The sequence below is a fragment of the Pinus tabuliformis genome, chromosome 6, assembly GCF_031772625.1.
Source record: "Pinus tabuliformis cultivar Carrire ecotype Pingquan chromosome 6, CPIR1, whole genome shotgun sequence".
Classification (NCBI taxonomy): Eukaryota; Viridiplantae; Streptophyta; class Pinopsida; order Pinales; family Pinaceae; genus Pinus; species Pinus tabuliformis.
Genome location: NC_142292.1, coordinates 1,739,724,844 through 1,739,739,646, shown reverse-complemented (window position 1 = coordinate 1,739,739,646; position 14,803 = coordinate 1,739,724,844). Strand labels below are relative to the sequence as shown.

Here is a 14,803-nt window from a genome sequence, read left to right as displayed (position 1 = left end):
ATGCTCTGTTTCCTTCTCTCCACAGGATCTTTTGTGCACAGGGAAGCTTTAAAATAAAATGTCTGAGAACAGAGTATTACACCACCATAAAAGATTTCTATTCATTAAAATGAAATGCCTGATACATATTCATCCTCTTTTACTGAGAGGGATTTACCAAAAATACATTCAACAAAACTCTGTCTCCACCTGAGATTTTACACTACTGGTGTGTAAAAACCCATTTACATTTACTGGTGTAAAACTATTTTTACACATACTGCTGTAAAAGAAAATTTTTACATATGCAACTCCAAAAAAAACATTATATGTCTGCTCCACTTCTGTGCATATCACAAAAATAAAATACAAAGTCATACAAAAAATCTCATTCTTCTTCTACGCATTGCTATGCGATATTCGCTCCTTGTATCATAAAAAAAAAAAGTCAACACATGAAAGCCTTCGATTACATATGCGTTCCCATTGTTTTTTTCAGCTTGCACTGCTGTGCAAAAACCAAAGTTTTATGAAAGGTCAACTCGGTTTTTCGCTGCAGCTAAAGGAACATTACAACATCTAGCGTTTACATTTTTTTTGGCTTGTTATATGAAAAAAAACTAAACAAAAACGTATGTCAAAACAAAACGAACAAACTTAATTACTTTACGTGCCGTAATATAAAAAAAACTTAAATGCTTTACCAACTCTCTACGACCATGTTTAAATTCGATTTAATTCTTTTGCAGAAGGAACCGGCGGTCAACTGTTTGAGTTTACTCCACGCAAGGTTAATTAATACTGGCTCGAATGCAGGTTTGGTTGATGGACGGCGGAGAATGATCAGGCAGATTGGACGGTGGACAAGAATATCGGGAGCCCACTTCATGCTGAACATTAGCGTCTGAAAGGTCAGTTCTGCTGACGTATGCGGAGGACCACGTGGCTGCATTACATTGTATCGGAGTCGATTATACGGAAACCACTCCACACCAAAAGGCGGTCTGAAATCTGACAGGGGTAGTTTCTGGTTTCGCTGCGGCGGTTTGGGCGTTGTACGCATGCGGTTGAAATTACGTTTTCAACAAATGTCAAGAAACTCTGTTGAAGATAAGGTATGGTGAAGCCCATTGGTTGCATGAAGCACGAAATGTGCACAACGCTGAAGGTTAAAGGTTTGAAAAAAACATTTCATGTTGTCTTATATAAAACGCACACGGTGAATTTTAAATGAGAAGTGCGTAGTATTATTTTCAGAAAGGACTTTTGTAATTTGAAAAGTAGCCATGTAATATTTCATTCCATTAATTTTTATGAGATGAAATTCTCATGAGATTCGAGAGATGAAATTTTTTAAAAAGAGGAAGTAGCATTATTTCAAGAATGCTCTTGTATTGTTTGAAAACAGGGCTTCGTTCATATTTTTGTTTGAAAAGAGAGCTTCGTTCATATTTTTTTTTAAAAGGGTTTTGTTCATAGTTTAAATGAAGATTAAAAAAGTCAATATTTCAAGAATGCTTTTTATTGTTTGAAAAGAGTGTGTTTTTTTTTAAAGGGTTTTGTTCATGGTTTAAAAAAAAAGGGAAATCATGAAGATTAAAAAAGTCAATAGATATTTAAATGGGTTGTAAAAGAGTTTTTTGGAAGAAGGTTTTTTAAGTTTGATCGGCTTCTTGAGTCGTTCTGAGTAACACTCAACAAATGGAAAAAGCCAGGATGCTAAGAAGGTCAAAGTGACAACAAGAGATATCGGAGATCTTTTTAGATGTGGAAGCGAAGAGGAAAAACAAAGCCTTTGCATTGAAATGCATAAAAGAATTTGTAGACGACAATATTATTCCCTTGATTTTAGAAGCCAAGACAACCAAGGAGGCCTTGAATACTCTAGAGAGATGTTTTGGTGCAAGGGGGAGTATTGAAGTTGAAGATGAAGGTGGATCTATAGCAACAGATTTACATCCAGATGAAAAGTCTGTTGAATCCCACTGTGCTCAGCCACAAGTGGATGATGTGAGTGAAGAAGTTGCAGAAATAGCAAAGAAGGAACACGTAGATGCTGGTGAACCCCACTGCACATAGCGGCAAGTGGATGAAACTTGGTGATTCCAACAATAGAGCTTGTTGATGACAATATGATGATTCCAGCAACAGAGCTTGCTGATGAAATTTTGGTGAATCCAGTAATAGTGCTTGCTGATGACAGTGAAGCTGCAGTGAATGATATGGTGAATCCAGCAATTAACATCGCTGATGTAAAATTTGATGAAGAATTATTGGCTAATAATGAATGGTTGTAGGTGATGAAACAAAAACATCATATTCACATGATGCTATTTAATGAAATAGTTGAAGAAAACCTGTTTGCAGCAACACATGTTAGTAAAGAAGTGGAAGAGACAGAGACAAGCAGAGGAAGAGCCAAATAAGGAAGCTCAAGAAGAGAAAACGGAGATAAAGGAAGAAGAGAGTTGGAAGTGCAACAGAAAGAAGCTCTCATTACAGAGCAAAAGGAACAGAACCAAAGTGGTTCTATAGATGTTTTTATACTTACCATTGATTTTAATTGTGCAAGTACACAAAATTATTTTGAAGAACACTTAAATTTCCTTGCAGCATGACTTGCAATACCATGTCTAGATAAAGTCTGCGTAGAAACTACAAAAATTAATGTTGAAGACAACATGCCTGATGAAGAAATTAATAAAATTTTCAGGTATTGGAGTCTTGAATAGATAAAATTATATTGTGGTGTTATGTTGCAGCAAATTGAAGATGAAAAGCACACTACAAAAGATAATACGTGGCAGCATCCTACATACAAGTCAGTTTTTGAAGAAGTCTAGGGTATGCTTAACTAGCCTGGAAGAATGGAAGACCCTCTCTAGCAAATGAAGAATCTGAGATTTAAAGGATATAACAAAGAGAAAAAGTTGAAACAATTTAGAGGCTATCGGATCTGGAAAAAGAGAAGAAGAAAAGTTGAAGTCAATTTTTAAATCGTAAATCTAGCTGAGACCTTCATTGAATTTTTTATGTGGCTGTAATTAAGGGAGAGTGTTGGAGAATCTAATTCCAACCCCCTGTTAGGTGTCAAAACCGTCCCTCCAAGTTCAGTGTCACTAAGTCCGGTTTAAGTCCGGTTTAAGTCAAGTTTAACTTCAGTCATTTATTACTAATATTTCCAATGTAGTCTTATTTAAGTGATTTGTAATACTGAAATGAGCAAATCCTCTACCTCATCCTTTTGTTCTCTTCAATTTTTATCAACATTAAACAAAACACCAAACAAAAACAAAAACATATAATTCTGATACAAACTAAAGCATTTACAGCGTTCCGATCGACATTACAAATACCACAATGAGCAAAACACCAAAACAAATCGCAGAATCCTAATCCTGATACCAACTAAAGCATTCACATCATTGCCATCTATTGCCACTAAAATATAGGCATGGCCTGCAACCCGTGGACAATCCACACAGCCTGGTAGGATCACAAGCAGGCATCCGAAATATTCACAACCCGTTCATGAATGACACCGCAACAATATAAGGGACTACTTCCAACATCAACTCTGACACAAATGACAATTGTGCATGAAGGTGGCTACAGTAAAGTATGGAACACTTCAATATCTATACACAATATATAGCTCATATGCACCCTAAAATTTGCTCAGTATTTATGAAGAAAGACATAGGCTTTGACTCAACGCTATAAGCTTCACTGAATACAATACATTGAGATATCTGAAAGAAAATACATGTCGTTCTGGATTCGGAAATGACTTTTGCATGCATCGTTCAATCTGATTGTGGTTTGGTGATTTCTGATGTGCTGTTGGTTTGCTGTTGGTTTCTGACGACTTGGGTGTTTTAACAGTGTAAACAAAAGAATTTCAGAGAATACTGTTAACATAAAAGCTGTAATCACCAATAATACAGAGTATATGAGACTAAACGGATGCTTGCTGAGTGGAACCATCAGTGTATTGCATCACGGGACGACATCTGGGCATCTCCTTGGTTGGAGCACCTAACTTAAGCATAGAGCCAGCTATAGCTACAGCAACGGCTGCAGTGAAGTTGGGGTCTGCCTTTATTGAAGCAACAGAATCCATGATTGATGAGTGATCGAATACATGGCCCATATCTTTAGCCAGTGAATTCGAGTGTTGGAAACTGCCTGCCGCTAAATGTGAGGGCTCTAGGTGCAATCCTGGATTATGCTGCTTGACCTGTAATCCTGGATTAGGCTGGTTCTCTGTGAGATCGAGAGTGATTGTTGGAAACGGACTGAATGTCGATATTCTGGCTGTCGAAAAGGGTATGAAATGGTCGTCCTCTAAGAAGTTTCCTCTATTCAGCCCCTCACCAATGAGTTGGTTGGACAAGCCGGCGTCCATGATAGCCATTGCCAGAGGACTCAGAGAATGAGTATGCTCACCTTCGTAGGTTGTTACCAGGATTGTTGGGTCCTCCGCAGATCTCTGAACCTGGACAGAATCCACCATAATTTTAACAATAACATATTTAAATTAGCAAACAGATTTATATGTGTTTTATTGTCGATAATAATTAGTTTCAGTGACAGATTTCATTCATGAAAGTAGCAAGGTCGAACCTGTTTTTTAACAGGGCAGCTGCGCGCTGTAGCGCATTTGTAATAAGATCTAGGACGTGGATTGTTTCTTGTTGACTTTTGCCCGTATTTTCTCCAGCGGCAGCCATCGCTTATCTGATACGAATACGTTTTCATTCATAAATTATGAGAAAGCTTGCATATTCATGTTTTTGTTTCCATCATCATAGTCCATATTCCTACTACAGATTCAAAAGTGCCCAGGGCCTGAGACAGATTTTCCATGCTTCTAACAGGAGAGGAAGTACCAAAATACAGATTAAAAAATTACATTAACTTCTTACAAATAATAACCAGATCTGATTAGTCACATAAAATATACATAAACGCAACTAAAAGAAACGTTGTTTCCCCGAGAAGAAAGAAAGCAGCGCTTGACATTAAACTCATGCAAAAGTAAAAAATGTTCCTTCAAATATGTTATTTCGTTGTCATCATGTGAGTCTTTGTTTTCAAATTATGTTCCCCGTATATCCATAATACTTTTATAGTTTTTTCCTGGATAAGAAACCTTGATTAAAAAAGACACTGTCAACCTTGATCTTTATGTTATTTTCAAAGATGGTGTAATGGATCATATCTGTAAAGACATTAAGTCCTCTCTTGGATAGGAGATCGGCAGTCATATTTTGCTTTATGTAGATGTGTTCAAAAGTAATGTTCTGAAGTGATATAATCAAATTTCTGATCCGATCCATCCAATTAGTTAAATAGGTGGTTTGAATTTGTTGTGCTCTCTTACCCAGTGGATGACCCCCTTTGCTTCATTGTATATCTGAATATTTACCAGCCCTATCCACTTTACTTCTTTCAAAAGCCCCCATAACCCTATCACCTCAACTCCGTTGTTGGTCCCCTCACCTCCTTCCCACCATAAATGATAGAAAGTGTAAACTTTCATGACCAAGAAAGAACCTACTAGCTCAGTGGAAAAACCCAACAGTGTACCTTTCCCAAATGTCTCTAAACCTCCCTTGTCTTCTTTTAACCTTCTCCTTTATCAGTCCCTTTTCATTGAAGAAAGAGACATATTTTATGATGATAGTTCTAACACAAATAATATTTTCTTGGAAGATAGTAGAATTTATTGATTTCCATATTGACCATATAATATATAGAGGCAGGAATCGAAAAGTTTTGTTCTTTTTATACCATAATTTGATGCATCTCGACACATAATGAGCCACATAACATACCTTTATGTTGAAAGAGTTAAGTACCCCTTCCGAAACCACCTTCGAGTACGAGGGGTGTAGGAACGAGTGTTATGCGGTCTTTGGTCCTCCCTGACAAAAGATACACACCCTTGGCCCAATAAATCCCCTCTTCTATAGGTTGTTCAAGGTCAAAACACGATCATGTAATATCAACCATCCAAAACATTTCAGTTTATTTGGAATGTCCCCTCTCCAAGTAACTCGAAACCAATTAAATTATTCATATTTCTCACCAGCAAATGACAAACTTCTGTATATGCCTTTTACCTCTGGATTATCCTTTTTCTTTGTGCCTCCCCAAGAAATCATGTCCTTCCCTGTTTGTATGCCAATTCCAACATCCCTTAAATACATGATGTATTTCTCCCATTCCACTACAAATCCGCCCTCAAGTCCTAATTCCTCCGTTGTTATCCATGTTTGTTCTGAAGTGGGATTATCTTGTTCTATGTTGTACTATTGGAGGGAGAAATATCCCTTACTGTGAATAAATTCAATTAGTTGTGAAGATAAAGAATGGTGTCTCGACATTCCCAAAATCACATCCAGCTTCCCATCTAGCAAATGTCAACAACAAGATAATTTGTTTCATCATACCATTCCATATAGTCAAAGAGATAAAAGGCCTTCTAGTCCCTCCCCTGATCCATTCAGCTAGCGACTGCTTAGACATATATTTACCTCTAATGACATCATGCCATAGGCCCGACCCATTTAATGCACACCACATGTTTATAATAACAATGGATTTATTAAATTTCCCTAACTCCATAAATCCCCACCCTCCTTCTATTGGTCGTGGAAGCATGGATCAACTAGGCAAGTCGAACTTACCCTCAAGCTTGCTACGATACCATAAAATTTTTTCCATGATAGACTTAATCCTTCAAGAGATCGCCCTAGGAAACATGAAAAGTTACATCCAGAAAATAGTGATATGTTGCAATACCGATTTGATCAGAATCATCCTCCTGCCCAGAGAAAGTATTATATGCATCCAACTCGCCATTTTTTTCTCCAATTTTGTAGCCAACCATTCCCAGCCACTGATCCCATAATTTTTCGGTTTGCATCTAAAACTCAAATACTTAATTCCCAGCTCTAATTTCTGACATTTAATATAAAAAATAAGATAGATCTGTCTTATAACTTCGTCCTCCACCCTTGTCGAAAACCAATCAGGATTTCTCCATACTCATCAAGAGGCCCGATTCCTTCGAGAAACCATCTAGTTCATGTGAAATGTTAGTCCATTCCCGAGCGGATTTACAACCATTAAATAGCAAATCGTCGACAAAACACAAATGTGTCACTGCTTGCTTTCTCGACAAATTTAACCCCTCCATCATCCCCTTATTCTGCATTTCCTGCATCTTCAGGCTTAAGCAATCGACAACCAACAAAAAATGTAAAGGGGATAGTGCACAACCCTGCCTCAAACCCTTGTACACCCTGAAGAATTTAGTTGGGCAATCATTGATAATAACCACAAAATTGGAAGTCCTGATGCAAGCCATGATCCATCTCGATTTGAACAAAGACAGACCAGTTTTAATCAACACCAAATACAAAAACTCCCAATCCACACTATCGTATGCTTTAATCAGATCCACTTCATCAAACATGCATTTCCATGCCTGGTTTTAATCGAGTGCATCATTTCCTAAGTAATAGCTATAGGATCCTGTATTTGTCGCCCATCCAGAAAACCAAGTTGTTCCACTGTTATAAATTTGGAGAGGAACAGTTAAATCCATCCTGCAATAAGTTTAGAAATTAATTTATATACAGAGTTACAGAGGGAGATAGGGCGATAATCGTCAAAATTCCATGGACCTTCTTTTTTAGCTATTAATGCTATGAACGATGCGTTAATGGCCCCTGAGATAAAACCATTGACTTGAGAATCCTCCACAACAACAAGAAGGTCTGGAATCATCAACTTTGAGAAATGTTGGAAAAAGTACGTGGCCCAACCATCTAGAGGTGGGATTTTTTTATTTAGTACATACTGCTAATACCTCCAACAATTCCCCCTCAGTAATCGGTTTCCCAACTATCTCGTTGTCCTCCCCTGAAAACATCTCTGGTACCAGATCTATAAACTCCTTCTAGACAAAAAAACTTGCGCCTCTTCCCCATTAAAAGATCTAGGATATTTTACTTTTTCCTTTTCCATTCCATGCTGATCCGAAATTTTATTCCCATCACCATCCCATATCTTCCTAATAGAGTTTGCCTTTTGCCTCATATTCACAAAATTATGAAAATAACTAGAATTCTTGTCCCTGACCGCTAGCCAAATGGCCCTACTCTTAATCTAAGCATCCTCCTCTCTTGAAAGTAGAATATCCCTTTTCCTACCTTCCAATTCCAATATTTTCGAGCAATATAATTCCGAAAAGAACAATGGATCCTAAGGATCATTATATGCCCGAAGAGAATCCTCTATGTCAGCCAAAGCTTTCATCTCCCTATCCTCTAATTTTTTACCCACACTCTAACTTCCATTTTTAGTCCCTTCAGTTTTATGGAAATATTAGACATGACATCACCCCGCTTAGGAGGAATGTTGCACTTCCACACCCTAAGTACCATCTCCTCAAAAGAAGGATCCTTCAGCCACCTGGGATTAAATTTAAAAGGGAAAGGCCTCCGAACCACCATAGCCGACCAAGATAATGTGATGGGCATGTGGTCAGATGTGAACGAAGATACTATTTTGGATTGAATCCTGAGAAAGTACCCCAATAAGTCTTCAGTTATCAAAAATAGATCCAAGTGCTTTGAAATTCCCTCTAACCCTATCCTTCCATTCCTCCATGTCAGTGCCAGAGGGATCGGGATCACATCAATAAGTGTCGAATCTTAAATCAGACCTTTAAAGAAATCAGATAAGCGATCAACTACAACTTTGGACCCCAAAATTCCTCCTCACCCAAAGAAAAAATTAAATGACCTGCCAAAATGACTGACCTAAAACCCAACAAACTAGACCCTACAACCTGCTCCCCAAAACAACTGCCTTCCTACATTTGGTGCATATCTGTTCATGAAGTGAATTTGACAGTTCGAGCCTTTCTCATACCCGGACAGAATAATGCCTACGCATGAATAATAAGCCCTTAGATCAAAATAGGGAGGGTTCCACATCACCCCTAATCCCCCCAAGAGACTTGTGGCACCGGTGGCATACACACACCACCCGGGACATATTGACATGAGAGCCTCCCACATTTTTTTCTCGTGAATATGGTCTCTTGAATAAAGACTAGAGTAGGTTTCTATGACATCATTAAACCACAGAGGGAGCTTATTTTTCTGGCCGCTCCGAGGCCTCTGATATTCAAATAGAGGACATTCATTGTTGGAAAACATTGATAAATCCAACCACCAACATTAATGCAGAACCTAGTCTTCTAGAGAAGTCAGTGTCTTCTAGAGAAGTCGGCAGCAAGCGGCTATAGTCGGCGTGTTAGTCGGCGTAGAGCGGCTACAGTCGGCGGATTGCTATAGAATTTACGGCTATCCATGTGTATAAATAATTATGTTTAGTAATGAAATGTCAAGCTCATTTTATGAGTCTTTGAATTTCTAATATGGTATCAGAGCTCAGGGGTTTTGTCTTGGTGTTTCAGCCGCTGCTGTGGTTACATTGGGAGCAGCATGAATGAGTTGCGGCCTCTTGAGCAAGGTGATCGTAAAGCTGAGTTGAGTGTGCCATAGAGCACTGGGTAGAGGATCTCTTGAACCTGTTGCATGTGGTGGAGCACGACATTAGTTGAAGTCAAGATTTGTGTTGCTGCATGGACCAGAGGCGGATGAATTGAACGCTGTGCGAGTGATCTCTTCCGCTCGCTGAGACAGATGTGAGGATTGACCGATTGTTGTGTGTGGAGTACATCCACATGGCAAAGGAGATCTGTCGTTTTACCCTGCTGTGCGAGAAGTGGCAGAAGGAAGGTGCCGACTGGTGAAAAATTGTGAAGAGACCGTTCATTGTGGAGAGCTTAGTGTTTTTGATTTGGTTTCGGCTTGCTGTGTAGAGAGCGTGAGCTCTTGCTGCTGTGGGAAAGCAGCATAGGGAAAGTTCTTGTCATATGCCACTGTGTTGGAGAGTCCACAGTCGATGTAGGAGAAGATCCTTGTGTTGGTTCTGCGTTGGAGACAGGCCAGTCTCGGCTTTAGAGTTATAGATGTAAAAGTTGATGTGTTTGGCCAGAGTAGTGAAGGGTTTGTGGCCAGAGAGATCCCATCTGTGTGGGAAGAGAGGTGGATTGTGAGCCACCTGCGAGAGTTTTGTTTGTTTGCAGTATTGTGTGTGGAAGAGCTGTGAGTGAACCTGTTTGTGCCTGTTGTGGACCACAACATCTGTCGCTGTGTTAAAAGAAGAGTGCGTTGAGAGTGAGAGTGTGGAGGCCTGGTGCAGACAAGGCCGAGGATGTGAGTGGTCCAGTGGTGTTGGAGTGTGAGAACTGTGTGTGTGGTGGAGCTGTGTGCTCATCGAGTTGGGAGCTGTGGGCTCAGCAAGTTGCAATTTAACTCTTGCTGAGGACGTGAGTGGTCCAATGGTGTTGGAGTGTGAGAGTTGTGCGTGTGGTGGAGCTGTGTGCTCATCGAGTTGGGAGCTGTGTGCTCAGAGCTGTGGGCTCAACAAGTTGCAATTTAACTCTTGCTGCCTGTGAACATTAAGCTGTGGAGGTGAAAGTTGCAAGTATCAGGCTTGTTGTAAGTTTTCAAGATATCTAGTGTTCTCTTCCCATAAAGAAGAGACTGCATTGTTGTTTGAAGGCTGTTGTTGACAGTGGAGTGTTGTTTGACGCCAACCGTTTCATTGGTTGTTTTCTAAGAATTCATAGTGTCATACTGCGCATCTGTTTGGCTTCCGATTTTGTTTATCCTCATAACATTTCAAGTGTGTAATTTTCCTTAGCAAAGTTGCAATGGCGGACGATTTGGGAATTAAATTTGATAATGGATATTTATTTTATGAAAATGAATTGCAAGTTATCTTTGAAAAGAAAATGATTGATAAATTGCTGTTTGTTTTTGATGATTGCATGGAAAAACATGAAGAAGAAATTGTAGTAGCAGTTAAAGGAAGAAACAAGTTTGAAGATGTCAAGCTTGATTATTATGCAGAGATAACGCTAATTGAAACTGAAGAATCCATGAATGAGCAGGATGACAAGAATCAATATGGTTTTGTTTATGAATTTAACATTGTTTTTGAGTGTGCAGATATTGACAATAAGGAAGAAGCATCAAAACTTGAAGAAATTGCAAGCTCTGAGTTGTTTGTATGTGTTTTTTGTTCTGTGTTTGTGTCATCAAGTTTTGGCATCTACAACAATATCAACAATAGATTTATGGCATCAAAGGTACGGACATCTAAATCACAAAGATTTAATGCTACTTCAAAAGAACACTATGGTTGAAGGGCTTCCTGTCTTGAAGAATGATCATTTTGAATGTGAAGCATGTGTACTTGGTAAGCAACATAGGGAGGAATTTCCTATACATAAAGAAAAAATTCAAAGGGAAATACTTGAATTAATTCATACTGATGTATGTGGACCTATGCAAACTAGATCTACTGTTGGAGCAAACCAGCAGCAACGTGTTCGTGATCTGTTTTTTCAGCCTGGTGTGCGTACTGCCACTGTTGAAAGAGCATTGCTGATACTAGCGCTGTCTGTGAGATCGAAGGGCGTGTGGGATGCCGCCAAAGTCAAACGCCGGGAAGCACAATCCGGAGCCGTGAAGGCATTTCCTGAACATCTCATAATCAGAGTGAACGGCATCATTGGAAAGTAAGTTTTGGCTAAATTTCGGTGTAATTTGTTGAAGGATTGAGGATTTCTGAAATCTGTTATGTTTATGCTTGGCGACTCTGATAATGAAATATATCTGTGTGGACCTGTTTTAGTATTGGTGTTGGTGTAAGAAAACAACATTTGGCTAATTATGGTCAATCTGTCACTGTAACGCGCATGTCATCTATGTTTTTTTTATGCTGTAAGCTAGTGCTTATATATATACTGAACAGACAGGGAGGTTGCCTGAGTTTTTTTTGTGATTCTGTGACTAAGTCTGCTATGTGCCAAGTAGCCTTAAACTCTATCAAGCATTTATGCATATGTGGCATATAAATGTGGTAATGGATTGTTTTTATAGAGATATGTTGTTCGTAGTATAAAGAGGAGTGTGGAGGTGCCAATATAGTGGATGTGATAAACAACAAAATAAGAGTCCATAGGTATTTCTTGTTGGAAATTTGGTTTAACTTGACACTTTATTATTGAGTAAGGAAAGATTGAAATTATGGTGCATGTGTGAGAATTAGTGAAATTTGGTGCATTCAAATTTAGATATGGTGGCATTTTGCTGATTGGAGGAAGTTTTTTTTCATCATGGCAGATTTATTGCTTGATAATTATATGAATGAATCCACCAAACTTGATGGAGAAAATTATGTGAATTGGAAATTCAAGTTAATGACTATTTTAGAAGAAAATAATTTGTGGTCCATTGTAAGTGGGGATGAGCCCAAACCCACTGTTGCAGGTTCTATTTCAAATTGGGAGAGAAGGGAGACAAAAGCAAAGGTGTTGCTGCGTATGTCCGTAAAGGACAACATTATTCATCACATCAGAAATTGCGAGCATTAAGGACAAGTATGGGTCTCAAGAACGTGAAGCAATGTTGAAGAATGTTACCCTGCAATCAAGAAAGGAGAAGCTCCGTCACTATTTTATGGCAAGAAAAGTGAAGATGAAGTTGCATCAACAAATGAATAAGAATGAACTTTTTAGCAAGGAGACAAAAATGAAATGTTTGTTGTAAGCCTAGCTGAGACTTAGACCAGCAGGCATGTCAATTAGGAGTATGTTTACACTGTCTTATATATTGTATAGTTGTCATATGGTTGGATTTAAGGGGGATTGTTGGAAAACATTGATAAATCCAACCACCAACATTAATGCATAACCTAGTCTTCTAGAGAAGTCAGTGTCTTCTGAAGAAGTTGGTAGCAAGCGGCTATAGTCGGCGTGTTAGTCGGCATAGAGCGGCTACAGTCGGCGGATTGCTATAGAATTTATGGCTATCCATGTGTATAAATAATTATGTTTAGTAATGAAATGTCAAGCTCATTTTATGAGTCTTCGAATTTCTAATATTCATGTAGTAACCCATTTAACGGCTTTGGCATCTCTAGGCGCCCAAAAGACCCCTGTCTTTTCCCCCCTCAATGTGGGATGACAAAGGGATCGATACAGAAGGAAAATCTAGGTCTAAATGACCAGGATCCTCTGTCCCTTTTGAAGACAACTCAAGTTGTTCCATAGCACAAGACAAGGCCTTCTTGTATCTCTGTCCCTTTTCTCTGGATAGTCACATTCTGCCTGGATGAGGGGCAGGCCACCTGCACAAAATCAAAATTAAAAAAAGAAAAAGAAAAAAAAAACACACGATTGTTTAATAGTCAATGGGTCAAGTCACTTTGATACCCTTAATAAATCCTCCTATTCCGTCTCTAGAGACAGGCCCAATTCCTCCCTCATCCCAAGAGGAGACTTGGGAGTGCCCAAAGAAGTAAACCCGACTCCCTCTATCCCATCGGAACCCGAATTTGTCAGACAAGGTTTTAACCTTCCACCCCCACCCTAGGCCGATATATCCCCTCCCGAAGATGTTGGAAATAATACTGAGAGGGGGGGGTGAATCAGTATTATCAGATCAATCAAACTTTTCAATTTCATACTCAGAAACATATACGCTACTTCAATTAAGTGAACCCGCGTGTACACGCTACTGTGTCTAATGAAACTCGCGTATATCCAGAGATCTTATAATTCAGTTAGCTTAATCTTCAGTAAATGCATCAGATCATTATTAAGCATATTAACAGTAAACAGGTGCAGAATAACAGAACAGAACATCACACAAGAGCCACACACATGAACACAAAGATATAAGGTGGAAACCCAATGTGGGTGAAAACCACCTGCTGCAAGTCATCTCAATCTTCTTCTTAATAAGAAAATCCTTTTACAATATTTGTACTGGTGCAGTCTTATACCAGTACGGGAGCTACAACCCCCTTTGCTCTTGTACTAGCCGATCCATTTACTAGTACGCAGGCTGCTACCTGCTACAATGCTCCAAAGATCTCCTTTAGCTTTTGTACTAGCTTAGATACTAGTACGTAGGTGCTTGCCTACAATATTCTCACCTCCAGGTACCACGTTTCATCAATTTTCAGACTGGATACACTGAAGCACAACACATAATCTGTAAGGCCACTTTTCATCCAATTTTCATACTGGACCCATAACTATCATTGAAGCTCAAAACAATCATCAAACTCTGAATCACTGAAACCCTGTTAACAACAGTCACCAGAACACAGAGCAGACACAGAACTCTGTAATAACCATCAGATCCATCTGCAACTTCAAATATTAAGATTTACAATGTATACGCTACTTCGATGAATCAAACCCGCGTGTATACGCGCTTTTATCAAAGCCAACCCGCGTACAGATCTAAAGATAATTTCTATCAACTTGCAGCTGTACCAGACATCAGTCATACTCATAACACTTATAGAACTATACATGCGTCAGTATGTAGATCTAGAATAAGCATCATAAAGATAGTTCATTTCAAACCATTTGATCCCGATCTCTCCTTAGATCTAGTTCTCCATCAACCGATGAGATCTCTCCTTAGCTCAGATCAAGCAATGCATCATCAACCCATAACCTGCATACTGGATCTAATGCTTCATCAGATATTCAAGACATTTCAGATGCACTTGCCTAATGATTTCCTTCCCTTTATATAGCCTTAGGCCTTGTTCAATACCAAGAGCCAAAACCATAGTAACACAATACCATCAACTTCAAAACTAGGGATCGACACGCCCGTCGAGACACAATGGTCCGAAACCATAGGCA

At 39.0% G+C, this 14,803-nt stretch overlaps 1 protein-coding gene across 1 annotated transcript in view; it reads right to left on the bottom strand.

Moving 5' to 3' along the window:
* Positions 1–3,369: 3,369 nt before the first annotated feature.
* Positions 3,370–14,803, bottom strand: part of LOC149265857 (WRKY transcription factor 42-like) — an 82,831-nt gene continuing 71,397 nt past the window's right edge. The window contains exons 4-5 of the mRNA XM_089394028.1: positions 4,606–4,719; positions 3,370–4,477 (exon numbers count right to left, since the gene is read on the bottom strand). Coding sequence (XP_089250154.1) covers positions 3,938–4,477; positions 4,606–4,719 — 654 coding nt within the window. The 3' untranslated portion in view covers positions 3,370–3,937. The remainder of the gene's footprint in view (positions 4,478–4,605; positions 4,720–14,803) is intronic.